Raw genomic sequence first — 23186 nt, 5'->3', positions numbered from 1 at the left:
TTGATGTTAAAATTTTCTATTCCTTTTTACTTAGCGCTACAGAGCAGGATTAGATTATTTACAGCGAGTGAGGTTGACTGCATGTTCTGACCAGTTATTAGGTGTCTGTCTACGACTATGTGCACAGCATGTTCTTCACTTGCTGGAAAACAAGGAGAAAAGCAATGAATGGGTTTTTAGTTTTAGGTTTTGAAAATGACAATTAAGTATTTACCAAATTAGTATCCCTGCTGTGCTGGTCGGCTCACCTGTGTATGATCCCCCGCTGTCTTTCACAAAGTCCTCCACAATCAGAGGCAGGTTGGCAAAGTCAGGCTTCCACACCAGGTCAAACACTGATGGCTTTCAGCAGAAACAGTTGATGTTATTGAAGACATTGAACACAAATGATTTGGGTATGTTTTCTTCATGTTTGCTTGAGGGAGACTAACCCCTGTTAAGCTGTAGCCACTAAAGATCCACTTCTGCCCCTCGGTGGCGCAACACAGTGCCGACACTCCTTGTCCTACTGCACAAACAGGCTCTGCACACACAGAAACAAGTCTCTACGCTAGACATGTGTGTGTTACATAATGACTGCTTTCAAAATTAGCCTCACACTTACTTTGGTGGGAGATGAAGTGCTTGAGAATGCGATGCAAAGAGCCGCTGTGTGCCAGGTCATTCAGTGCTCCGGGGCAGTCCGGTATGAGCAGCGCCTGGTATCGGGCACCTGGAAAGCAGGGTCGCTATGACACTGAACTGTGCTGAGGCTAAACAACAGCAACAGCACACATAAGAAAATGAACAAAATGAATGTTCTCACCGTCTATGGATTCAAGTTTGGCTGGTGTTGCGTAGGGTTTCACGTTAAAGTCCTGCACCCATCTAGCATTGCTTTCATCAACTCCAGTAAAGTCTATTGGCTTCCCCTGCAATTCAGAAAAACATTTAGACCCATCTCACCTCAGCACTTTTCTGTTACTCTGTGCTGAGGTCACATGATGTCATTCTCAGGGGAAAAAAATTCCCCTAAATGTTCGTTTTATTTGTATGCCAGCAGCAGTTTCCATCTTGAAAGGTGTTAGTTCCATCAAGATCACTACAAACCTTTGCTCCTCTACCCTCTTTCACACAGTTCATGGAAATATTGACTTCAACTTTAGGTTTGAAACATTGTCTCATGTCACTGTCAGGGTGCATCATGTCTCTGTGATCCACTAGTTGAAGACAAGCGTTTATCAGTGATGTAAGTGGCTGTAAAGGTGGGCACATGAAAAGATGTCTTCCCTGACCTCATTCAGTCAAGAAGGAAAAAACATTTTTAAACTTGTAATAAAATTATCCTGTTGTCATCGCCATCACTTTTGAAGATTGAGATTAAAATTACATTTCTAATTAAAGAGCTCAGAAAAATCAACATATGAGCACAAACACTTTCATCTCAACTAGGCAAACTTCTGGTGCCAACCAGTAATGAATGGAGAAAAATGTCCCCGATTGTTATTATCATTAGATCAGTATTACTATTCATACATTGATGTAAAATCAGGACTTTACTGTTGCTAAAATGAAAAAGAAACTAATCCTCATACACAAGAAGGTGGAACCATGAAATGTTTGGCGTTTTTTTATAGAGATATTTGTTGCCAATCAACTTACTAATTGTGCTGTTATTTCAGCTCTACTTGTTAACAGTATTGGACAGCTTCATCAAAGCATCATATTTTGTATGCGAAATATATGAAGTCCTTATAACTGGTAAATTTAGATGTATAAAAAGTTTACTATGAATTAGTACTAAATTAGTTTAAGTAGCATAAAATGTGTTTTCACTGTGTAACATTCATTGTGTGGTTACATTCCTCCATTGCTACCGACTAATGGACCTCATGGTGAAATTATTTTGCTGTTTTAAGGTGAAGAATGAACTCTGAAGCTCAAAAGGTGAAATTTTTATGTTTTTCTGACACTCGACATGCAATATCGTGCAGATAACAGAGGTCACAGAGGGCTGAAACAGTGTAGGAACATAACAGCATCAATTATAAACACACTCTTACCCCCGGTGTGGCTGTCTGCAGATTAAACACTGAGCTGCAAAGGCTGAAGGACTGATGGAAAGACTTTGCTGAAACCCCTGAGGGAACAAAACACAACGTGAACACATCAGACAGTAAACGGGGAACGCGGCTTGGATGTTGAGCTAGCTAGCTAGCGAGCGAGTGATGCCTGACCACAGCTAACTGGTTAATTAAAGAATTAAGATGCAATTAATACACAGCTGTCTGAGTAAAGCCATTGTACAGTTTATCGCGACACTGTAATTCACCTGCCTCGTTAAATGACGATACATGAAGCGGTAAAAGCTAACGGACTCACCTTGCTGGGAAGCACTCGCCACTATCAGACAAGTTGGTTTCGCAGACATCTCACTTATGCCTGTGTTCCCTCTCCAAGAAATATTTCAGCTTGTATGAAATGAACATAGGCGTGGATGAAACCATGAAAGACAAATACGCGAGGAGGAAGTGCAGTCAGCTGACAACAACATCCGCTGACAGATTTCAGAATAAAAGCCAGTCGTCAGAGGCAGGACAAACGTGTGAAATTGGTTGGGAATAATAAATGACAAGCGTTTTTATTTGCAGCTCAACAAACAAAAATGTTTCTTAAATCCATTTTCTAATTTATAACTCCATAACAATATACCATACATACATTAAAAAACAGACCAACGCTGATTGCAATTATACAGCCACAGCATGCTCACATTTCTCAAAGGTATTTTTCATTCAACAAGTCATTGTCGTAACATAAAACAAAACACACTTAAAAGCATGCAGTGGCATTTGGCACAATAATTACAGTGCTGCCCAGCAGCAACAAGGTATCTGTAGTGTCTGTATTTTCTCATCATGTCATCGTCTGAGTTGGCAGCTTCACACCATCCACAACAGTTTACAGTTCATGATTTGACTGTTTGATTCTGTGATATTAAAGAGGGTCAAAAATCAGTATGTATCTTCTTCCAAATTTCGATAAAGGCAGCAAGTAAACATCATCCCCACAAGCTGAAAGTAAAAAAAAAAAAAAAAAAAAAAAGACAGGAGGAACTTGTTAGTTGTACACTGCACACAGAAACAACCATTATTCTCAGTTCAGATTGGAGCATTCATTATTGTTCATATTAAACTGTGTGTTACAGAGCGCTTTACCTGCAGAAATGCAATCCCAATGCCCACTGCACCGAGAATATACAGCTGACTCAAGATGAAGTCCTCTAATTTCATGATACAGCCTCCCTGGGAGCAGCAGAAAGGAAGAGAAATTAAAATCTTATCATTTGTATCATTTCATATCCACAGCCAAATGGCCATCTCTGCTTACCTCCACCTTATAGATGTTGGAGGGGTGATCCCTGCGGCCACAGAGGTCACTGGGAGTTTTACAGCAGCTATCAGGAACAAGCCGCTCATTCACCCGGATCCACTCGCTGTCGGTCCAGTCTGAGAAGTTGTGACTGCCACAGCACTTAAACTGAGAGGGAGCGTTGAGGAGCAAAAGAAAAAAAAAGACGAGACTTTTGTGACGAAAGTGCAGGCTAAAGGGGCCAACTGTCATTTCAAGTTTAATATAATCTGATCAAGCTGACAGCTGACATTGAAATAGCGGTATTACGTGTAGTTGCCTGCCTGTAAATCCATACAGTTTCTCTCCCTCACCTCTTGCTGGAGTTTATCCACAGCCTGCGTGATGCTCTCCTCCCCTGGCTGCTGGTATTTCTGCTGCATGGTCACCTTCAGGTTCTGTCTGAGCTCTTCGCCCAGCTGTGAGACAGGAGAGGCATTTCAGTGATCGCTTTGGAGAAAAATGTGTCACCTGCAAATCTCCTCCCATCAATAAAAATAGACCCTGGTCAAGTTTCCTCCCCTGTAACATTCCACTGTACCTGTGCAATGCCCACTCATAGCTGAAAACATATGTGCACAGATCCTCTGACCACACTCCCTGCTCCCAATGAGCATTCTCTAAATGAATGTGCAAATAGCGAAGTCTTATGGCTTGACTGATGAAATTTAAAGAGCGAAAACAAACAATTTTATATCAACAGCTTTACAGGAACAGGTTAATATAAAATGTAAACAGGTGGCAGCAGATTACCTGGTAGCAGAAAGGGAAACACTGGAGCAAGAGATGGGAGGAAGGAAGAAAGAGAGGTGTGAGAAGGGTGGGAAAAACAAGGAAAATGAAGAACATGCACAGAGAGGCATGCAGAAAAGATTTCACAACCGAGAGTGCAGCAACTGCAGTATTTCACGGGTGGTTAGAAAATTTATACAGAAATGATGGAGGAAAATGATTAGAGTTGGAAATTACATTTAAGGATTGTACAAAAACCCACATAAAATACAAGCAGAGGGTCATTTAAACTGCATGGTAGTAAATAAACTCATGAAGCACAGCCATGTGATGCTGCGCAATGACTTCTGACATCTACATTAATAATTACCAATATCTTCTCACTGTGTTTCTGTCAGGTATTAAGACACAGACAAATAGAATGTAAAGCAATTCACCTCTTGGTAGGTTATGTAGGCCAGCACGCCGGCAATAATTTCCAGCAGGAAAATACAGAGCAACAAGCACAAATACTGTAGAAGAGGGACATGAAGTAAACAAGAGCATAACTGCAAAAAAACCTGAGGATTAAAAATTTAAATATCAGCATTTAAATTTAACATTAAATGTGGTTTTAATTATGACGTTCATACGTATCTGTGCATGACTAAAACCCCAGACGATAACTGATTAAACTGTGGTGAAGGAAGTTATTCATTACAAAGACTGTGGTGACTATGGAAACAGACATAACGTCACACAGAGCTTATGCAGTTTTGCTTCTGTATTACATCCTCTCACTACGTCTTCAGTCCAAACGGCCGCTTGTGATGCCCTCCATTCCTCTGGCATGAGCCGCACGCTAAATCTAAACTCTTAAAGACACACTCTGCGTGACTTTGTCTGTTATATCTGACAGCCATGCCTGTCTGACATAATGAGCTGCACTGAATGCAGGCAGACAAGACAGAAGGTCACCAAGGATTAACTTTCAGTACATGTAGGCTCAGGCCAAGTTGTGGTTGTGTGTTTAAACAGGAACTTAAAAGTGCCTTCCCTTGGTTTCTGACTCTGAATTACGTATGATCCATGTTCTAATGGAGTGACATAAAAGCAGTGAATGTAAAACAGAACTCTTTTACAAGGCAGTGTTTTGTGTGTCTGATTTTACCACAATCAAAAGACTCTTCATCTCCTTCAGAGTGGCACAGCATCCAATTATCCCGGTCACTATCACAATGAGCCCAGCAGCTATCAGGATATAAGCTGAGGCCGAATAGAGGCTGGAGTTCAGTAAACTGATGTAGTCGCTCTTATCCACCAGAGTCCACACTCCCACCGCCAGTACAGCGCCTCCTGCCAGCTGAAAGAACGTACCGTTATCAGCGCAACTCAAACCAGATGCTCATATCGAGAATCTACCACATAAATTTTAGCTGTCATAACTCCTAAAATGTGTGAGTGGCACAAAGAAGACAACGCCTTATTCTTTCTCTGTCAGCCTCGAGAGACATTCAGCCAAGTTTGTCTTCAGTATCTGATAGACCTAAATCACGTCTTGTTCACATCTGACGCTGTTTGGAAAAGCTCAGAGCAGGTTATGTAAGGGCTTATTCAATCTACCTTTAAAACCCTAAAAATAAGAAAATTAAAATCAAGGAAGTAAAACACTGAAAGAAATTTAAGTTGTTAAGGATTGTCTCAAAAGGTACAAGCTGTATGGAGTACTTGTTTTTTCTTCATAATTATTAACACAATGTAGACACTAAATGATAATATACACTATATAGACAAAAGTATCCAGACACACCTCTTAATGGGGTTGTTTTGCGGGGGTTGGCCTCAGCCCCTTACTTTCAGTGAAGGGAAATCTTAAAGCTGCAGCATAAGACATTTTGGACATTTTGCTATGCTTCCAACTTTGTGGTAACAGTTTGGGGAAGGCCTATTACAGCATGACTGTGTCCCAGCGCACAATTCAAAGTCCATAAAGACATGGTTGGATGAATTTGTTGTGGAAGTACTTGACTGGCCCACACAGCCGTGACCTCATCAAACACCTCTGGGATGAACTGGAACAGAAATTGCGAGCCAGGCCTTTTGGTCCGACATCAGTCCCTGACCTCACTATTGCTCTACTTCATAAATGGGAACACAGAAACACTCCAAAATCTTGTGGAAAGCCTTCCTAGAAGAGTGGAGACAGTGGAAATCTTTAATCTTAACTTACCCAAAAAAGAATGTTAAAGAGAAGAAGCAGATATTTCAGACAAATTGTCCCACAGCCGTGTGTTTTTTCACCCCGAGCTTCCATTCTGAAATGAAAAACGTACATGTCAGTGGACTGCAGGTTCATGTACAAAACCAAAAGCTTAATTAAGTCATTCTGGAAGAGATTAAACAGCACAGTGGAGTCTCGATAATGAACACAAGATGCTCAGAGTGAAGGTCATATACTCCAACAAAGCAGGTTTTTGTCACACATCTTTACACTCACTTTACGGAAAGCTAAAGCTTATTACTGCTGTATCTAATTGAGACGGGATCAGTTGCAGTATACATGTGGGAATTTCCTCTTTCGGTCTGTTTTGCTTCCACTTTTGGTGTGAAACAGTGATTAACTAGGTGGAGTTCTTACACAGTCGCAGTATACACAATCTTCCCTGACAACAGTTTTTTATGTATCACCTTTGAGTAAAGTTTAACAGTAGACCAAAAATGAAACGTGGTGCATTTTAAACCTGCAAAAAAAGGTTAGTTTAACAGAGGAATGGAAAGGGCTCAAAGATGAAATCAAATATGTTGTGGGGAAAACATACTTAACTTGTGTCACATGTCATCCAGCAGACAGATATATATGTCCCCCATCCTAGTAACCTAACCTGATCTTCTCACACTCCAGTGACATACTGTTGACTTTTAAAGCTTTGCTTCATGAATTAGTCAAAGTCTGTCTTATCTTAGCCTGAACTGAACTTTCTTTTGCCTATTTTTTAAGAAAAGCTTTGACTCTGAGCATCATGACAGATGGTGGTTTTAAATTCTAGGTATCACTGAAAATCTCTCTTTATAAAGAAATGAACAAATCAAGAAAAAATAAAGGGGCAATGACTATGAAAAATTAAAAACATTTTTAACACATGATGTATGTGTAGTGCTCATTTACAGCCATAAGACAAAATACTTAATGTGCACAAGTGACTCTCCAGCAAAACAAAATCTCCTCATGGTCAGAATCAAGAGTTATTTTTAACTCATTGTGTCATGGAAAAATTGCTCTCCCTTTGCGCTGAGACTAAAATACTCCTACCTGATTTTAGATGGTGGACCCTCAAGGATGTAGATTATCGGGGTAACGTCTTCCCAGGTCCCACCAGTGTCAACGTGCTGCTGTATTTGAAGGTTAACTTCAACGGTGTAAGTTCACAGACACACAGACCCAAGCCTACCAAAGCGTCAGAGCGTCTGTGAGCGTCCTCTTTTGGCACAACAGGCGGCTCCATGAGCTATGCAGAGTACATGGCTGCCCCCAGCTGGTTTCCCACGCTTATGAGCTCTGCTGGCTCTAAGACAAATTGTGTAACTTAAAAGATATTATTCAAAAGGTTTGAGAAAAAAAACCTATGACATCAAAGCAGTCTTTGAAAATATATTTTATTGTATGGAAATTAAAGACAAATACCATCATAGGCAAAGATTATGGATACTGTTCAGTAAACTTGTACACAGAAGCATGTCCTTGTTTGTGTCAACATTCCTCATAATCCGACTGTCCCAGCAAAGACAAATGAGACACCAGTCAACCATAGTGCTCACACCTTTCCGCTGTTTATGTACAGCAGCCTTTTTTACCAGTGTCCTCCGTCAGTAAAAGTGCATCTTCACATTGTCGATCATGCTGGGACACTAACATCCTAAAATGAAGAAAATTATGAAATCATTGCGTAGCAGAAAGCACAACATGTGATAATAAAAATTAGCTCAAAAAGCTGATCTCGCTGCCAGTTTATCAAGTACATCGATTCAGACTCGATGTGAGAAACAGTGCTGAAAGAATAAGTTGATAAATTCATTGATGACTAGTCAAACAAAAATGCAAATATTTTCCAGTTTGTCAGATACGCTGATTTGCTACTTTTTTTCTTTTTTCATTTCATATGTCTGTACACTCAATGTCTTTCAGTTTTGGACTGATTGTCCAACAAATGAAACAATCTTCCATCTCAAGACTCAAATTTTTCATGATTTCTGGCATTTTATAGACTAATTTATAGAAAAATTGATGACACCCTTGTTACAAACACCTCTCAATATAACATGACACATCAGCACGTTATATTGAGCCAGGAATGACTATAGAAGAATCAAGTAGAATCAATACCTCTTTAGTCGCTACAGTGTTTAGGATCTTTTTAAATTGGCTGCTGTGTTAAAATACACAACTAATAGACTGGTACCTGGAGTGTTAATTTGGCTGCAGTGAACGACATACAGCAAAGAAAAAGAAGCCTTACCTGGCCAGATCAGTCATCAGCTCCTCCACGTTACATCCAGTTTTGGCACTGCACTGGTAAAACAAGGCTCGGTGTTGCTGTATGAACCAGGAAGTTAAAAAAACAAAGCAAAAAAAACCCAAAACAACCATTTAGGTAATTTATTTCAAAGATAATGTGCAGTGGCATTGTGAGTAAATCACTGCAGAAACTAGTTTGAATATTTAAATGTGCCTCACCTCTGCTAGTCTCTGCCCCTCCCCCGCAGTCACCTGTCTGCTGTCACTGTCTACCTGGTCCAGCTTGTTTGCCAGTAGCATCAGTACTGCTCCTTCACACATCTTCTCCTGGGTCACACATACAGCAGGTCAGAATACCAGATCTTATTACTAGTGTTGAAGCACTAAGATGCCGTCAGAGTCTATGCACCGCATTGTCATTTACCTGCATGTGTATTCAAATAGGGACAAACTGTTTTGCATGGGTTTTTTTCCATCCAACCACCCAGACCATCTCCACCTGCTCACCTTCACAGCGTCCAACCACCCTCTCACAGCGGTGAAGGAGGGGTAGTGTGTTAGGTCATACATGGCGAGGATACCGTCAGCTTTACGATAGTACTGCTCAGTGATGCTGCGAAACCTGAACGAAAATAAAAATGACACGAATTGCGTTATGTATAGAAAAGCACTCGGCAGGTAAACACGGCAATAAGCTGCGTCACGTCTGACCTCTCCTGTCCTGCGGTGTCCCAGAGCTGCAGGGTGATGGTGGTGGAGCCCAGAGTCACAGTCTTCATCTGGAAATCTACACCTAGAAGCAACGGGGTTTCTTCACTATTATATACACACCGAGGAGCATGTTAATAATTGTGATAACAGAGTGACAATTAAACAAAATCTTACCGACAGTGGTGCTCACATTACTGCGAAAGTGTCCTGTGCAGTAGTGCTGGATGAAGGAGGTTTTACCCACTCCTGAGTTACCCAGGAACACCACCTTGAACACTCGCTGAGGGCTGACAACTTTGCTCTAAAATTCATGTAAATGCAGTAAACTTAACATTTTAATTTCAGTGTCTGGTCTTTTTTTTTTCACTTTAAGAGGATGTACATTATTGAGACAAATCCCTGTTCCGTCATTGCTGTGCAGACTTCAAAGGTTCAGTGTATTATCTTCATAATTACGTCTGTGGCTGCTACAGTTGAGTTATGACATTTATGGATGTGGGATTTAATGTATTTGTAGATTTAATATATTCCCTACCTGAGTTTGCATCTGTTCAACATTTTCACACCTGACTCTACATGACGGTTGGTGTCCCTTTGATGAATTGGTCACCTCTTTGCCTTTTTTCTGCTCCAACTCATCGGATGAGCTCAGCTGTCTTCAGAACCAATAAATACACAAAATCAGTCGCGTCCTCGGGCAATCTTCCTCACATAACTGCAAAGATGATAAATATAATACCAGATGCAGTTAGTCATACTAACCTTTTCAGTGGCTTGTCTTGTGGTAAGTAGTTACCTATGATTGACCCTTTCTTCTGCAAGGTCTTTGTGACATTTGGACGCTAAAAGGTTTTTTTGTGGAAAATAGGGCAGAGGAAATGAGTTGCATTAATATTTTGTATTTTCTTTTAACATTTTTTAACAGTGTTTTCCCAAGAATGTGGATGGGATAAAGATAAAAGATGTAAGAACTGTGATTGAGGGTTTTATTAGGTTTGTGAATACTGACCCACTTTACATGCATAAATAGTACTATGTACAGTATCATTAACAAACATATAAAACACTCTTTGACTCTCAAGTTGATACAGCACAGCATAAATGTCTTTTCAACAAAATCCTTCACTTCAATGACTGCAAGAGGGGAAAAAACATTGCTGACATTGCAAAAAAGTCCCAAAGTGTGTCAATGACAATAACAAAAGTTCAATCAATAACCGAAAAAAACAGCTGCCCATATAAATAATCATTGTCCAGAGGATGGAATAAAGCATGACGTCATTCACAGAGTTGGCTTAGGTCGGATAAGCCTTCTGTGTCCACGGGGTGCAAAGGTCTTCTCTGAAGTAATAACTTAATGGCTGATGTGGACATATAGTGTGTCTTGGACTAACCCTCTTCTGTGAATGCCGTGCATCTTTCTCATCTCGCAGCCTTTTGTTCATATCCCTGAGAACAAAGAGAGAAAATCATCAACAACCAGCATCAAAATGTCCAGGCTGTGTTTAGAGCGATTAGCGCTTCAGTTTCCTTTATCTTCACTACAAAATAATTTGATTGAAACAGCAGGCAGCAGCCGTTACCTCAATAGATCCAGCTGTCTCAAGAGACTGTCCTTCTCTTTCTGCATGTTCCTCGATACCTTCATCACATTTCTGCAGTGAAGCAAACAAAAGATTGTTACAGCTGTCTGAGTCTGGCAATTCTATATTTTTCTTCTGTTTTTGTCAACAACTCTCCCCAAAAAACACCATTTAACTGATTCTTCTATGTACAGCTTTTGTAGCCAAAGCCTAACATAACTGTGTGCCAGGGATTAAAAACACGTGAGTGAGTCACAGCGGTGCTCTGAGTGGCATGTTCCTTCATCGTGATGAGCAAAAGCACTGTAGTTTATTTCGAGATGATCCCACAAACGCAGTCAACCTGCTATAAATACCCATTAATGCAGCAACTGTGTCTTAATCCAGGACAGAAAACAGTCGACAACAAAAACACTATTTAAACCACTGTGTTGGGTTGATACTCAAAAATCTCTTTTTAAAAATAAAGCTACATACTTGTGAGTAACTTTTAAGTAAGTATTTGCCACAGACAGGGTAGAGACTAACACAGTGGTTTGGCCTTTTCATGGGCAAAAATACAGAGTTTCACCGGCCTTATCCTGAAATGAACTCCTGGCATTCTTGGAAAGAATTTAAGATCTGCAGATCTACCAAAGAGTCATTTTTACACTGAATGAATTTTAACAGCAATGTCATTTCTGTCTGACATGGAAAGGTTATGCATGTTTTTAATGTAATCTCATACTGACAATGGCAACTTCAGGTTTTTTGGGTCTTGATCAAAAAATTAAATCGTATGTCTTCAATTTGTTTATTGTTTTGCTTTTCATATGAAAATGTGCACTTTGTAAGCAAAATACTAGAGGAACACATTTTAGACCTACTTCAGTGGAAAACTGTGCTTTCATGTTGCAATTTCTGCTGTAACTTTTGGGACCTTCACTGCGTGTGCTGCGAGTCACTCACTTCTGTCTGGCCACTTGTTCCTGGGCAGCACTGAGCTGCAGCAGGCTGAGCTGACTGAGAGCAGCCTGCAGCTGCTGTCGGCTGCTCTCCACCTGCTCCTGTAACTGGATGTTGAGGCTACGCAGCTGCTGGTTCTGCTCCTTGATGTTTGCCTGTTCGCAACTTAGCTGCCGGATTCTGGTCTCCAGCTTAGACAAGACAAAGACAGGTCCTGTTGATTACACATTAAATTATGACTCTTCACACTGCTTAAAAACAACACTCGTGCTGTTTGGATGCCTACCTCTTTCTGTCTGAGCTGTGTATTCTCCAACTCTTGCTCCCGAATCTTCAGCTCCTCCTCGAGTTGCTTCCTTCTCTGCCTCTGTCTAACACTCTCCTTGATTTCACATTAAATTCATTAAATGTCACCACGATAGTCACGTTTGTTAAAAGGCACAACATCTGCACTGAACACCACACATCTGTACCTGAGTCAGGCGTTTCTCTCTCTCCTCCTGGATTTGGCTCTCCATTTCTTCATATATGGACCGAATGACCTGATCATGTTCACTCTCCCGTCTAAAACAGAAAACATAGGGGCTGGATGATTTTAGAAAAGTCAGAGTTGAATATGGCATAATTAACGTGCATTGTGTTCCACATGCAGAGGACAGTGGGGGAGGGGGGAATTGGGACCTGCGTAAAGCCTGTTCCAGACTATCCCTCTCTCTGATGGAGTCCTGTAAATGGGACGCCGTGTGGATCAGGATGCCTTCCAGGACACTGAGTAGCTCGGGTCTGTCTCTCTGGAGGTCACACCACAGACTGCATAACTCCTGCTGACTGGTACACAACATACAGCACAACATGGCACACAACTGTTAAAGTGGCTGTGGGCATGTAAACTGAAGAGCACAATAGCACTGACTTAAATTATAAAAGAAAAAACTGAATTTAAATGACAAACTACACATATGGACATCCAGGGCATCAAGCGTACTTATTGTGACCTGCAAAAAGATCCCTTTAAGACATACAGTGTTTGCTCAAGAAACTAATTTCTAATGCATGCATTCATTCTGGATTCCTAATGGCAGGCAATCATGCTGAGCCCAAAGCACAGCGTGCTCAACGTGATGCTTTTTCCTGAACATTGTCATCACGTTTGCTGTGTGTTTGGTGCAAGTTTTAGAAATAATATAAATAAATGGTGCATTTTATTGTGACACCTGATTGTGTTGTAAATAGTTGTAAATGGCTGTATAAAAAATGCCTGAGGCATTTACGGCATTTTAAGGTAAATAGTTGTAAATAACTTGCTAAATTTGTACATAATTTTTTGACATTTACAATTTGGCAAGGCAAGGCAAACTATTTTTATGCTGAAATTTAAAGGTGATTTAAAGGACATGATTCCAGAGGGTTAATGTGTTTACTAAATGGATAAAATCTCAGCAGTTCAATTATAAGAACTATTTAAACCAGTCTCTCAGGGTTTCAGAAGGATATTGCCAACTGTGTGCTAATATTTGAAGATGTGCATCAAGGTACAAGTTTATTAGGTGTACATAACTAATTAAAAGCAGTCTAATACTGCAAACTATTTATATCAACGAATGTAGACCAAAAAAAAAAAAGACACACCTCAGTATGGAGTGTATTAATTTGAGCTCAATGTATCTAACAAAATGGGACCTGAGTGTGATGCTGCTAAATATGCTACTGTAAAAGCCTCAGGAAATCTTGGTGTACAGCGATCTTACTCTTTGAACAGTTTGTCAGCACCCAGCTCCATCAGGATGTTTACAAATCTAACTGCAGTGGGGTCCTGGGACATGTCCAGCCCGTCCATATCTTCTTCTGCTTCGTCTTGACTCAGTTCAGTCGTGTCCTCCGGTCCCATCAACTCACCTGCAGCACAGACAGGAAGAAGAGCTGAGGATTTGGTTTAAAGTGGATGAAGAACATTTATGAATGAACAGTAGATTTCCACATAGATGTCAACAGAGGTCTCAAATCGTTCAAAACACTACACTTACCAAGTCCCATGTTGAACTCAGCGGGAGTGAGGAATCCATTGCTCTGTCTGTCCAGACTCTCAAAGACCTCCTCCAGCTGTTCTGGGGACAGCGGCAACTCCCCTTGCAGCCTCTGACAACAAGAAGGTTGAATGTTCAAGACTCAATCAATACAATTTTGTTATTCTACCACATCAGCTGCTCACCTGCATATCCCGCTTTGTGATGAAGCCTTTGCCCTCTTTGTCACACAGCACAAAGAGCTCCTTGGCCTTTCCCATGGTTTCTACCTGTGGGCTTCCTGGCACTGTCTCTCTGGCACTTGGTGAAGCCAGTGGACTACGTACCCGGCCTGGCATGGGGCTTCCAGGTGGTAGGCCCCGCAGTCTGGGGCTCACTGGTACTGCCTCACCACTGCCTTGACCCACCAGTACTTCACCATCATTCAGCCACTTAGACATAGCTGCATAGACACAGACAGCATAATCTGCAACTATGTAATTTATTAAGAATTTCTGTCATTTTTCAAGCACAAATAGTAAAAAAAAACTCAACGTTTACCGGTTCAGCTTCTGAAAGAATGTCCCACCTTCTTTGTCTTTATACATACACCCTACAGCACTTAACAAGATATTTAAAAATGTCACCATGGATCTCAGAGGGCTGCATGAGGCCTTTTATAATTTATCACTAAACAGTTACTTGATAAACTGAAAAAATAGCATGCAGATTAGTATATAATAACCATAATGAGAAGTATTTCAGCAATGTTGACCTTTGTGTGACACATAATTAGAAGACATAGAAGTTATTTTTCCATTCCTGAAGACACAGACTGAATTAAAATACACTTTGGATGTTGTCTCTTAATGCTCCAAGATATTATGAGAAGCTGGCTCTACAGGTTCTCCTTTGTCAAATATGAGGCACAAAACAAACTAAGCTGTGACTCCACACATTATCTACAGCTGTTGTGTCAGACATGACTGCGCTCAGTACTGTACAACTGTCTGAGGTATCCAGTATGATGGCATGTTATTTAAATATTGCTATATAAAACATTAACATTCGTAGGCTTGATAAAAAAAATGATAATAATTCTTAGCTTCATGCAGCTGGACCAGTTGTTCTTACTGCTTATTTAGATGAGGAAAATTTCAATAAATGTGATGTGTCACTGCTAGTAGTGCCCGTGACTGTGCACCAGGATGTGTAGAGACTGAAAAACAGGATGGTGTCATGTGAGAAGATTTACTGTGTACTCTAAGGGGAGGGCAGATAGCCAGGGAAGAGGAGATGCAAATAAAACATTTGCAGTTGTTTGCATTTTCAGAAATGCCATAATTGCATACAAATTATACTCTTAACCCTAGAACACTAACGTAGGGTGATTTTCACCCACACAATTTTGAAGTGATCGAATTTTACAACCAAATGAAGGGATGTGTTGATACTTTCGACCAAATGTGTGCTCAGTACAGCTGTGAAAGAAAAACCAAGAGGTGGCCACTGTGTGTCCTATATGGCCTGATGAACGCTGGTGTGATAAACTGTATTTTATCCGAGATATTATATCGGGTAAAATATACCCGTTAGTGATGGTGTTACTAATTTTAACGTTAGTGTTCTAGGGTTAAGAACTATGGGGAAAGTATGCCAAAGTATCTCCATGAATACTCATATAACTGAATTATGGCAGATACAAGCATCACACAAAATCTTCCTGTTAGAAGTTAGTTCTCCTACACAGGAAGGTCATATGAGCATAAATCACAAATGGTGTCCAATAGTGTACTGAATAAAATCAGAAGTGTTTCAAAATCGGTGCAGAAGAAGGATTTTTTTTTTTGAAGTTTACAGTAAATTGAAATCTGCCTAATCTGCCTCTGAGGGCATAAAACGAATACTTAAAAGTATTAAGTAAAAATGGCTTGTAAATCATCCTGCTGCTCTATAGGGATCAAAACTTTCTGTGTAACATTAGAGATACGCTGGTGTCCCAGATAAGAGACTTGCGTAAACATTACACGTTAAGGATTTCGTCTGTCCAACCAAACTCCCAACAAGCCAACAGCCACGCCAAAGGTCAAAATAAACTTACACACCTAGCATACTATTTAGAAAGGTCGGAGAGTGATTTAACGTGTGGTTCTCACATTCGGGAAAACTGACTGCACGCAATTCAATTATTTACAACACACTGTAGGCTACAAAGCTGTCAGTCAAACGCTCCTTCACTTTCTGTAGGAAATGTCAACACTAGACCACATTTAGTGTGACAACGTGGGTTAACTTAGAACACAACTGTTTGAAAACACTGATAGCTCCGGTGATAACACATTATGTTTTTCAGATATGGTTGTGAAAGGCAGTTTAACGTTAGAGACTTTAGTTACCAAGAAGTTTGACTGAAACTAAACTCGGCAACTTATTATGAATTAAACAGCTTATATGTGGTCAGTTTTGAAGCAATGGGGCTCTCTGATGTAACCAAAACCAGTAGAATGAAGTATTGTACGTTTATTATTAAAGAAGAGAAGAGTGACACAGCACAGCAAACGGTCGGTTGTTAATAAACCATAGAAAGTGAACAAAAACGCGATATTAATATTCCTAAAGGACTTACATTCCTGTATTTAACATTAATTAAGCGAAACTGTAGAAACTTTAACAACTCACCTCTTCGACGTACCACTGGACGCAGGTGTCCACTACCTTCGCGCATTTAACAGTACTCCAGTCAAATGCTAGTACTAACTTGAGCCGCTGGGCGGCAGTGAGCACAGCGTGCTATCGAAGTTTACCGTAATGTTTAAAGTAGACCGCGAATTGAAGGCTCCCGCTTTCCGCTTCAAGCGTTTACTAATTGTTTTTACTTCCATATAATAGCTACTTTCAGTAATATTTAGGGAATAATAGAGTCATTGCAACCAATAAAACAACAAAATATACCGCGTTCTCTATACCTGTGGAAAAATTATTTTTCAGGGATATTCGGAGGTTCTTCCAGTATGTTGTTACGGTAATACGTTGCGTTACCATGGAATTTACGGAAATACATACGTTACAGCTGAAAAGCGGCAGTGGACGCTCCAAGTGGATAGCATTGTTTGTCGATGAAACTAGGAATGTGAGCAATCTAGCGATTCTTCTTGGCTTCCCGCCTGATTTTCACTCTTCACACATTTTTCTGGTAAGTAAGCGTTGGTTAAACGGCATTTATGAAGCTTTCGTCAAGCAGTGTTGCGATAAGTTAACGTTAACGTAGCAAACGTAACTGGAGGGAGTTCTTCGTTAAGTTAAAATCTGTGATGAGCCAGAGTAGCCGAGTAATTTGTTGTGAAAATAAGCTTGTGAAACAGTCAGTAGTAAAGTTATTATCCGTCTCCCAGATTATCTCCAGATATCATTACATAACGTTAGGCTACCGTCTTCGGTAACGTGAGATTAGATGCGTAAAAAGAAACCGAGTGTACTGCCAGACTAACAACGAAACAATGGTGGCGTGCGCGTAGGTGCAATTAATGTGTAATTCCACACTTAATCTCTCCTGTGTAACACCGTGGACATGCTGACACTACATGGTTAAGGTTTACCGCTAATTTCGTGGTCAACAACAGAGGAAAAGTTAAATCCACCCTGCACTGGAGATTGCTACAAGGTAACGATACGAGTTAACGTTAGCGCGTTGAATGCGTTTAGGAGGTGAAGAAGTTACACTGCTTTTTCTTATAAACATTATATACCGATGTAACTGTTGTTTCAATGCCTTTTTGTTCTTTCTGATAGGAAATGCAGGAGACGACAAGGATATCCCCATCAAAAATGTCAACATGCATCCCAATGAAAAGATCACAAACATCTAATCTGATGTGCTGGACTGCCTGCAGTCAGAGGAGAAAAACAACAACTAAATAGAAACAAATCTGAGTAAAGAAAATTTAAAACATAAGGTGGAAAAGACACTCGTTTTATCTACGTGAATGGACGAGTTATACAAAGTCAGAGCTGTTTATGTAGGCGGTGAATCTAGACCAGGCAGACTTATGTCACCAGCAAGTACCTTCGTTTTAAAAGTGTGAATAAAAACGGATAGAAGCAAGGAGGGGAATAAGACTGTGGAGCTCGGTGGTGTGCAGGATCGTCCCCAGAAGATGCAGACCGGTAACTACTCTCTGGTGCTTCTGATCCAGCTGACTCTGTTGGCCTATGACCTCTTCGTCAACTCCTTCAGTGAACTCCTAAGAGGAGCGCCTGTCATCCAACTAGTGCTTTTCATGTAAGTCACTACATGTTTAAATCGTTAGTAGATTTATCAGTCAGTCATTAGAAAATCAGCTGAAAACAAATTGATTCTGGCTCATTGCTTTTTTAAAAATCTTTAAATTTGTTCACGTCATTATCAAGTTAAAATAATAAAAGCTGTCTGGTTTAATCTTTAAACACACGTAGACATTGCTTTCTTAAATTCATATAATTGTCATTAGAAATTCTTAACACATTTTTATTTATTATATAGGCTAGTTTATAATATCAATATACATGTGAATATTTGTGTTGATATTCTCAATATTCTATTAACGCAATGACAAACCATTGCTTAAAAATTCAAGAGATAGTTAGGGCTGCATCTAACGATTTTTTTCCACTATCGTTTAATCCAAATGATTCATGAATGATTAATCATTTAGTATTTAAAGCAAGAAAAGAAAAACAAAGAAAAGCAGCAAATCTATTTAATCTATTTAAACAATAATCAAAATAGCTGGTGATTCATTTTCTTTCAGTCATTTGGGAAAAATGGACTGAAACTTAATATGTTTAAGGCAGTATTTTTTAGTTATTGATAAATAATCCCTTAATTGAATGAAACAGCAGCCAAGCAAATGTTTAGAGGAGTTGCCAGATATTTAACATTAGTCAATTTCTTATAAGAACTTTTACTTTACTTACTCTTTGCACAGTGTCCTTCCCTCTCAAATGGTCACCTGCATTTCATTTACAGTTTACTTCTGCACTGATAAGTAAAATAAGGCAACTTCTGCACCAGACACCAATATCACAAATAAACTAGTGAAATCTGTGTCAACAGCATTCAGGACATCGCCATCTTGTTCAACGTGATCATCATTCTACTGATGATGTTCAACACCTACGTGTTCCAGGTCGGCCTGGTGTCTCTGCTGCTGGAGAGATTCAGGGCTCTGCTGATAATCTCGGCTCTTTACTTGACCCTCAGCATCTGCTTCCACTGCTGGGTGCTGGTATGCTTCATCACGCCATCAAAGACACCTGCATGTCAACTCTGTGCAAACACATAAACACTGCTGCATTTTATGACACACTGATAAAATCAATGTCATCCATTTGTACATTTCTGGTTTTTTCAATGGAGTAACTGCACAATTTTGATCCATACAAATATTTTCTTTTTCCTAGAATCTTAGATGGCTCGAGTCCAACCGTTTTGTTTGGACAGACGGACTTCAAGCTCTTTTTGCTTTCCAGAGAACAGGTAATTGGTGGATTAATTCAGAGGTACATTTTCCATCACAACTAATCTATTTTCCATGGCCTCTGTTGTCACTAAATAACTAACTGTACTTCTGTCTGCCAACAGCAGCAGTATTGTATTACTACTTATACAAACGCACAGCAGAGTATATGGGAGACCCGAGGCTGTATGAGGACTCTCTGTGGCTGCGTGATGCCTTTGCCAGAGCTCGTCAGTGAAGGAGCGACCAGCTTGAGAGACATTTAAGGACCCGTGAAGAAAGGCCTTTCTGGCATAACAACACTGGGCATCAGTTAAAACAGACACTTGGAAAGCATTACACTATTAAACATATAATCAGTAGGCTTATGTTGAACACTGATGGAACTCACCAACGGGTAAAGAGGATAAACCGAAGTCTCAACCAGTTTGTTTACTGGCTCTTCGTAGCCAAGCGAGCAGCCAGTTAAATGGTTTACAGTGGCAGGTAAGCCAAGTGTGGCATGTATTGTATTAATCAGGATTGGGTCTGTTAATCTATGTGGCCTTTGTAAATCAATTTGAGTTGCAGACACAATGAAAGAAAGTTAGAAGATTAGTGAAAAATGGTTACAGATGATGCCATCGCCTCTGTTGGCACGCATGTTTTGATGTGTATACTGTTTGTAGAACAACATGTAGTGATAGCTTTGTTGCACAAGTTCTGTTAAACCCCCACAAAGGAAGAAACCTGTTGTTTGATTTTGCCTTATGTAAGGTCAATATGTGCTGTTTACATGGTTAATGTAATTTTAATAACCCAATTTTCATGTGTATCCTGTTGTTTTTGAGTGGGGATCTTTGAATTGTGTTCCTGTTGCTTTTATTAAATAATCCTTCTCTAATCCCAGTGTACTCCATCACTAGAGTAGTCAGTGTTATCCTGGAGACAAGGTGAAACAGACTGCTCTATTTTTAACACAAAGATTAATCAGGGATTGAGGTTTTAGGCGCCACTAGTAAAACGTGCCATAAATAGTCTTCAGTGTGTGCCAAAATAATCGGCTAATCTCAAGCACCCAGCAGGTCAAGTTGCCTTGAACTTCTGGACTCGTCTCAATACAATTGTTAACCAGCATTTTACTGAATTATATGAAATCTATGAGATATATGGATTGCTAAAATCACTGCAGATATGATGACCAACAAAGGAAGACACCAAAAGTTGTACAAATCCTTTTTACTTGTGAAAAGAAAACCAGAGTCCATATGATCCCACAATATTGTCAGTGCAGTCCAATTAAATCCAGTTTGTGTTGTGTGTGATGTCCTTCGTTCCACTGGAATGTGTCATTCTTAAACTCAGTCACCAAAAACTACAGAAAACAAGAAGAAGATGATACAGAGGTAACCACTGCAAAACCAACAGAGTGATTAAAAATAAAAACTATTAGACTTAAATAAGATTTTAGATGTACCTTCATACATAGATGCCAACCCAGAGTAGTAGGAAAAGCACACCGAAGCCCATGAAAAGTGAAGCCACAAGGGAGATCAGAAGCTCTTTGTACACGTCCCTGGTGTATTTTGTCGATGTCACCTCATAGCTGATGAGATGTTAAGGGCTAACTCATAAAAAAAAGTACAACCAACGGCCATGTTCTGTGCTCTCTGCTGAGTCGAAAGTCTCCTGCTCTATAGCTTATTATGCAAGTATCCATTGGTTTAGTGCCTGGAAGTAGTTAATATTTCTGCGAACAGTTTAGCCAAAATTAGCTGCTACAACTGAAAGTGAAAACAACAAAAATAAATGTAATAATCCCTATGTCCAAAAAAAAAAAAAAAACAGTGTGAGCACTTCCACAGGGTCAAAGTTGAATCAGGAAGTAAGTCTCTCATGTGCCATGTTTGAATGTTTACAGCTGTTATTAGTATGTAACTGACTGCTTGAGTTTCTTGCTCAATCATACCTCTCTTAAAAGATGTAGCTATTATCCAAATCCCAACAATTGCCTGGATGAAGACAGTGTTATTGTTATGCACTGAAGTCATGGCCTGAGAGCTTTATAATCGATGGTGTAATGTGCATATTGTGCTCTAGGAGAACTTGGCAGGAATGGCAAAGCCGTGCCACAACTGGCACACAAACGAGGCCAAAATAATGTAAAGATAACTTAATTGCATAAATAATTGCATAATTTACAACATGCAAAGGCACTGATATGATCCTTAATTTAATAGTATGCAGTTCTGCTGCAGGTCGCTCTTCTCCAACAGCCTACTGGCCTGTGGTATAACCTCTTCTTTCATGTTAACCACATGCCCAGTATTATGTAGAACAAGTAGCCAAAGGATACACGAAGAACCAGGCAGTGAAGAACATTCCGATGGCCAGCAGGACGACAGTGAGGTGGGGGAACACAGCCGGGTTCACCGGGCTGGTGTATCTTGTCATAGCCTCGAGTTCCTGCAGACATAGCAAAGGCAGAGTATGGATATGACCGGGTCAGACAAGCTTCCACATCACTTCCAAGACCGCCAGCCTCTGCTTTATCTTCCTCCCACAATGTACTGAACATATAGCGTTTGATTAGTGGTGCCAAACAGTAAATACAATTGCCTGAGTTTGTACCAATAAAGCGGCTAATTCAGTGAATTCAGCGACGTGAGAAGCTAACGTTCGCCTGCTAATTGACAAATAGCTGCACCAAGCGGTTTCACAAAGAGTATTTTTACTGATGAAACTCCACATTCGGATAAACCACATATGATTGTATATTAGAGCTTAAGTTGTGTAAAACAGACAAAGATGAGTCATTTTACCATTTTGTAGAGATTCGGAGCTCCAGCTTCTATGATCCAAACTGGAAAGGCCACGTAGTGACTATCGCTTCCTGGGTTTTTCGTGACGTACACTTGACGTAGGATGTCGAGCATTTTATTCCCTCGGCTTAGCTTCTCAGGATACTCAACCTCACTGGCTGCGTACAAACGTCATCTCTGTCGCTTACTCATAAACATAAACTTAAACACATATGCTTGAGCTGTCCCTTTGTCTTGTCAAAATCATTGTTTTTTATATTGTTTCATATGTTCATATTGTTTTGCCTCATTTGCATTGGTGAGAAATCCGCTACCTGAGAGGTGGTTTTCAGGGATCCATTCAAGCCTTCATCTTTTCCCTCAACAACAATGAAATGTTCGGCTGCCATCTAATGGACAAAGTGGATTATTTATTTTAGCTTCTAAAGCAGCTGGACAATCAAACACAACAGAAAATTCAATCACAAATTTATTCACTACATGCATCCATAGTATTACAGAAAATCTTTCGGCAAAATGCTTTGAAAATGTAGTGATAAAATGGGCTAAAATGATAAAGTAGTGGTATTTAAGTACTGAGGTTTTAGTGTCATGGCACTTAGCCTTAACAAGTTGTGCTAAAATCAGAAAAGCATGTGCATGTGTGTGTGTTTGTTTTCATGCTTATCAGTCATGTCTGAGCTCCATTAGCTAAAAGTTAATATATTACTGATAATACAACAACCAAAAAACATCAACTATAAAAACAATATGATAAAACACATCAGATAAAAAGGAGCATTGGTAGTAACAAAATTATGCTATACAGTTACACGTAATGCAGTTCTACCAGAGTATATGAAAACAGTCTGGTGCACTGAGAGAGCAAAAGCAGTTCATATATACAGTGCAAAAAGTGCTACAGTGGTTTCATTATGCTAGCTGGTGCATTATAAATAAGCTAAAATAGTACACTATACCCACTGAAGTCATCATAATTAGACTGAAAGCATTTTACGATATCTTCATATTATGATAAATTCCAAAAATGTTTG

General features: G+C 39.9%; 5 protein-coding genes across 11 annotated transcripts; 1 reads left to right on the top strand and 4 right to left on the bottom strand.

Annotated features, from left to right (window-relative positions):
• Nucleotides 1–23: 23 nt before the first annotated feature.
• On the bottom strand, nucleotides 24–2540 carry gatd1 (glutamine amidotransferase class 1 domain containing 1). Its single transcript, XM_046395438.1, has 7 exons — nucleotides 2362–2540; nucleotides 2043–2119; nucleotides 806–911; nucleotides 605–712; nucleotides 432–523; nucleotides 249–342; nucleotides 24–142 (listed from the first exon to the last, which is right to left on the bottom strand). The coding sequence occupies exons 1-7, from the start codon at nucleotides 2408–2410 to the stop codon at nucleotides 27–29; spliced, it is 642 nt and encodes a 213-aa protein (XP_046251394.1). The 5' UTR covers nucleotides 2411–2540; the 3' UTR covers nucleotides 24–26.
• Nucleotides 2541–2590: 50 nt separating this feature from the next.
• On the bottom strand, nucleotides 2591–7586 carry cd151 (CD151 molecule). Of its 3 annotated transcripts, XM_046395435.1 has the most exons (9): nucleotides 7412–7586; nucleotides 6332–6416; nucleotides 5273–5464; nucleotides 4560–4634; nucleotides 4144–4164; nucleotides 3705–3809; nucleotides 3370–3519; nucleotides 3198–3284; nucleotides 2591–3053 (listed from the first exon to the last, which is right to left on the bottom strand). In XM_046395435.1, the coding sequence occupies exons 2-9, from the start codon at nucleotides 6413–6415 to the stop codon at nucleotides 2994–2996; spliced, it is 774 nt and encodes a 257-aa protein (XP_046251391.1). In that variant the 5' UTR covers nucleotide 6416; nucleotides 7412–7586; the 3' UTR covers nucleotides 2591–2993. The 3 variants fall into 3 exon arrangements, with proteins under 3 accessions (XP_046251391.1, XP_046251392.1, XP_046251393.1); XM_046395436.1 differs by lacking the exon at nucleotides 4144–4164 and having other exon boundaries at nucleotides 7412–7583; XM_046395437.1 differs by lacking the exons at nucleotides 4144–4164; nucleotides 4560–4634 and having other exon boundaries at nucleotides 7412–7585.
• Nucleotides 7587–7734: 148 nt separating this feature from the next.
• On the bottom strand, nucleotides 7735–16674 carry cracr2b (calcium release activated channel regulator 2B). Of its 3 annotated transcripts, none has more exons than XM_046395429.1 (18): nucleotides 16536–16674; nucleotides 14063–14319; nucleotides 13878–13989; nucleotides 13602–13773; nucleotides 12535–12681; nucleotides 12327–12417; nucleotides 12140–12235; nucleotides 11857–12044; nucleotides 10909–10980; nucleotides 10720–10774; nucleotides 10088–10167; nucleotides 9861–9981; nucleotides 9500–9626; nucleotides 9326–9407; nucleotides 9122–9236; nucleotides 8834–8941; nucleotides 8616–8692; nucleotides 7735–8015 (listed from the first exon to the last, which is right to left on the bottom strand). In XM_046395429.1, the coding sequence occupies exons 1-18, from the start codon at nucleotides 16579–16581 to the stop codon at nucleotides 7931–7933; spliced, it is 2031 nt and encodes a 676-aa protein (XP_046251385.1). In that variant the 5' UTR covers nucleotides 16582–16674; the 3' UTR covers nucleotides 7735–7930. The 3 variants fall into 3 exon arrangements, 2 of the variants coding, with proteins under 2 accessions (XP_046251385.1, XP_046251386.1); XM_046395430.1 differs by having other exon boundaries at nucleotides 7736–8015; nucleotides 13602–13749; XR_006843942.1 differs by lacking the exon at nucleotides 7735–8015 and having other exon boundaries at nucleotides 9039–9236.
• A 228-nt stretch (nucleotides 16675–16902) lies between these two features.
• On the top strand, nucleotides 16903–20234 carry tmem138 (transmembrane protein 138). Of its 3 annotated transcripts, none has more exons than XM_046395441.1 (5): nucleotides 16903–17049; nucleotides 17646–18135; nucleotides 18949–19120; nucleotides 19296–19371; nucleotides 19477–20234. In XM_046395441.1, the coding sequence occupies exons 2-5, from the start codon at nucleotides 18011–18013 to the stop codon at nucleotides 19587–19589; spliced, it is 486 nt and encodes a 161-aa protein (XP_046251397.1). In that variant the 5' UTR covers nucleotides 16903–17049; nucleotides 17646–18010; the 3' UTR covers nucleotides 19590–20234. The 3 variants fall into 3 exon arrangements, with proteins under 3 accessions (XP_046251397.1, XP_046251396.1, XP_046251395.1); XM_046395440.1 differs by having other exon boundaries at nucleotides 19296–19394; nucleotides 19480–20234; XM_046395439.1 differs by having other exon boundaries at nucleotides 19296–19394.
• Nucleotides 20235–20554: 320 nt separating this feature from the next.
• tmem258 (transmembrane protein 258) lies at nucleotides 20555–22312 on the bottom strand. Its single transcript, XM_046395442.1, has 4 exons — nucleotides 22153–22312; nucleotides 21687–21796; nucleotides 20808–20936; nucleotides 20555–20705 (listed from the first exon to the last, which is right to left on the bottom strand). Exons 1-3 carry the CDS (start codon nucleotides 22264–22266, stop codon nucleotides 20810–20812), a joined length of 351 nt encoding a protein of 116 aa, XP_046251398.1. The 5' UTR covers nucleotides 22267–22312; the 3' UTR covers nucleotides 20555–20705; nucleotides 20808–20809.
• Nucleotides 22313–23186: the final 874 nt, after the last annotated feature.

This window comes from Scatophagus argus, chromosome 7 (genome assembly GCF_020382885.2).
Source record: "Scatophagus argus isolate fScaArg1 chromosome 7, fScaArg1.pri, whole genome shotgun sequence".
NCBI classification, from domain to species: domain Eukaryota; kingdom Metazoa; phylum Chordata; class Actinopteri; family Scatophagidae; genus Scatophagus; species Scatophagus argus.
This window is presented reverse-complemented; position numbering and strand designations above follow the sequence as displayed.

Coding starts and splice junctions, on each gene's coding strand:
- gatd1 (XM_046395438.1), bottom strand. CDS start 2,410: ATGTCTGCGAAACCAACTTGTCTGATAGTGGCGAGTGCTTCCCAGCAA. Junction 2,120..2,361: donor GGCGAGTGCTTCCCAGCAAG/GTGAGTCCGTTA, acceptor TTGTTCCCTCAG/GGGTTTCAGCAAAGTCTTTC. Junction 524..604: donor GCACTTCATCTCCCACCAAA/GTAAGTGTGAGG, acceptor CTGTGTGTGCAG/AGCCTGTTTGTGCAGTAGGA.
- cd151 (XM_046395435.1), bottom strand. CDS start 6,415: ATGGAAGCTCGGGGTGAAAAAACACACGGCTGTGGGACAATTTGTCTG. Junction 4,635..5,272: donor TGAAGAGTCTTTTGATTGTG/GTAAAATCAGAC, acceptor CCTCTTCTACAG/TATTTGTGCTTGTTGCTCTG. Junction 4,165..4,559: donor CCTACATAACCTACCAAGAG/GTGAATTGCTTT, acceptor CTCTTGCTCCAG/TGTTTCCCTTTCTGCTACCA.
- cracr2b (XM_046395429.1), bottom strand. CDS start 16,581: ATGCGCGAAGGTAGTGGACACCTGCGTCCAGTGGTACGTCGAAGAG. Junction 10,168..10,719: donor CACGGCATTCACAGAAGAGG/GTTAGTCCAAGA, acceptor AAAACCTTTTAG/CGTCCAAATGTCACAAAGAC. Junction 9,627..9,860: donor TTGAACAGATGCAAACTCAG/GTAGGGAATATA, acceptor CATGAATTTTAG/AGCAAAGTTGTCAGCCCTCA.
- tmem138 (XM_046395439.1), top strand. CDS start 18,011: ATGCAGACCGGTAACTACTCTCTGGTGCTTCTGATCCAGCTGACTCTG. Junction 18,136..18,948: donor ATCCAACTAGTGCTTTTCAT/GTAAGTCACTAC, acceptor CTGTGTCAACAG/CATTCAGGACATCGCCATCT. Junction 19,395..19,476: donor ATTGGTGGATTAATTCAGAG/GTACATTTTCCA, acceptor GTCTGCCAACAG/CAGCAGTATTGTATTACTAC.
- tmem258 (XM_046395442.1), bottom strand. CDS start 22,266: ATGCTCGACATCCTACGTCAAGTGTACGTCACGAAAAACCCAGGAAGC. Junction 21,797..22,152: donor CTCCGAATCTCTACAAAATG/GTAAAATGACTC, acceptor CTATGTCTGCAG/GAACTCGAGGCTATGACAAG. Junction 20,937..21,686: donor TTCACTGCCTGGTTCTTCGT/GTATCCTTTGGC, acceptor ACATCTCATCAG/CTATGAGGTGACATCGACAA.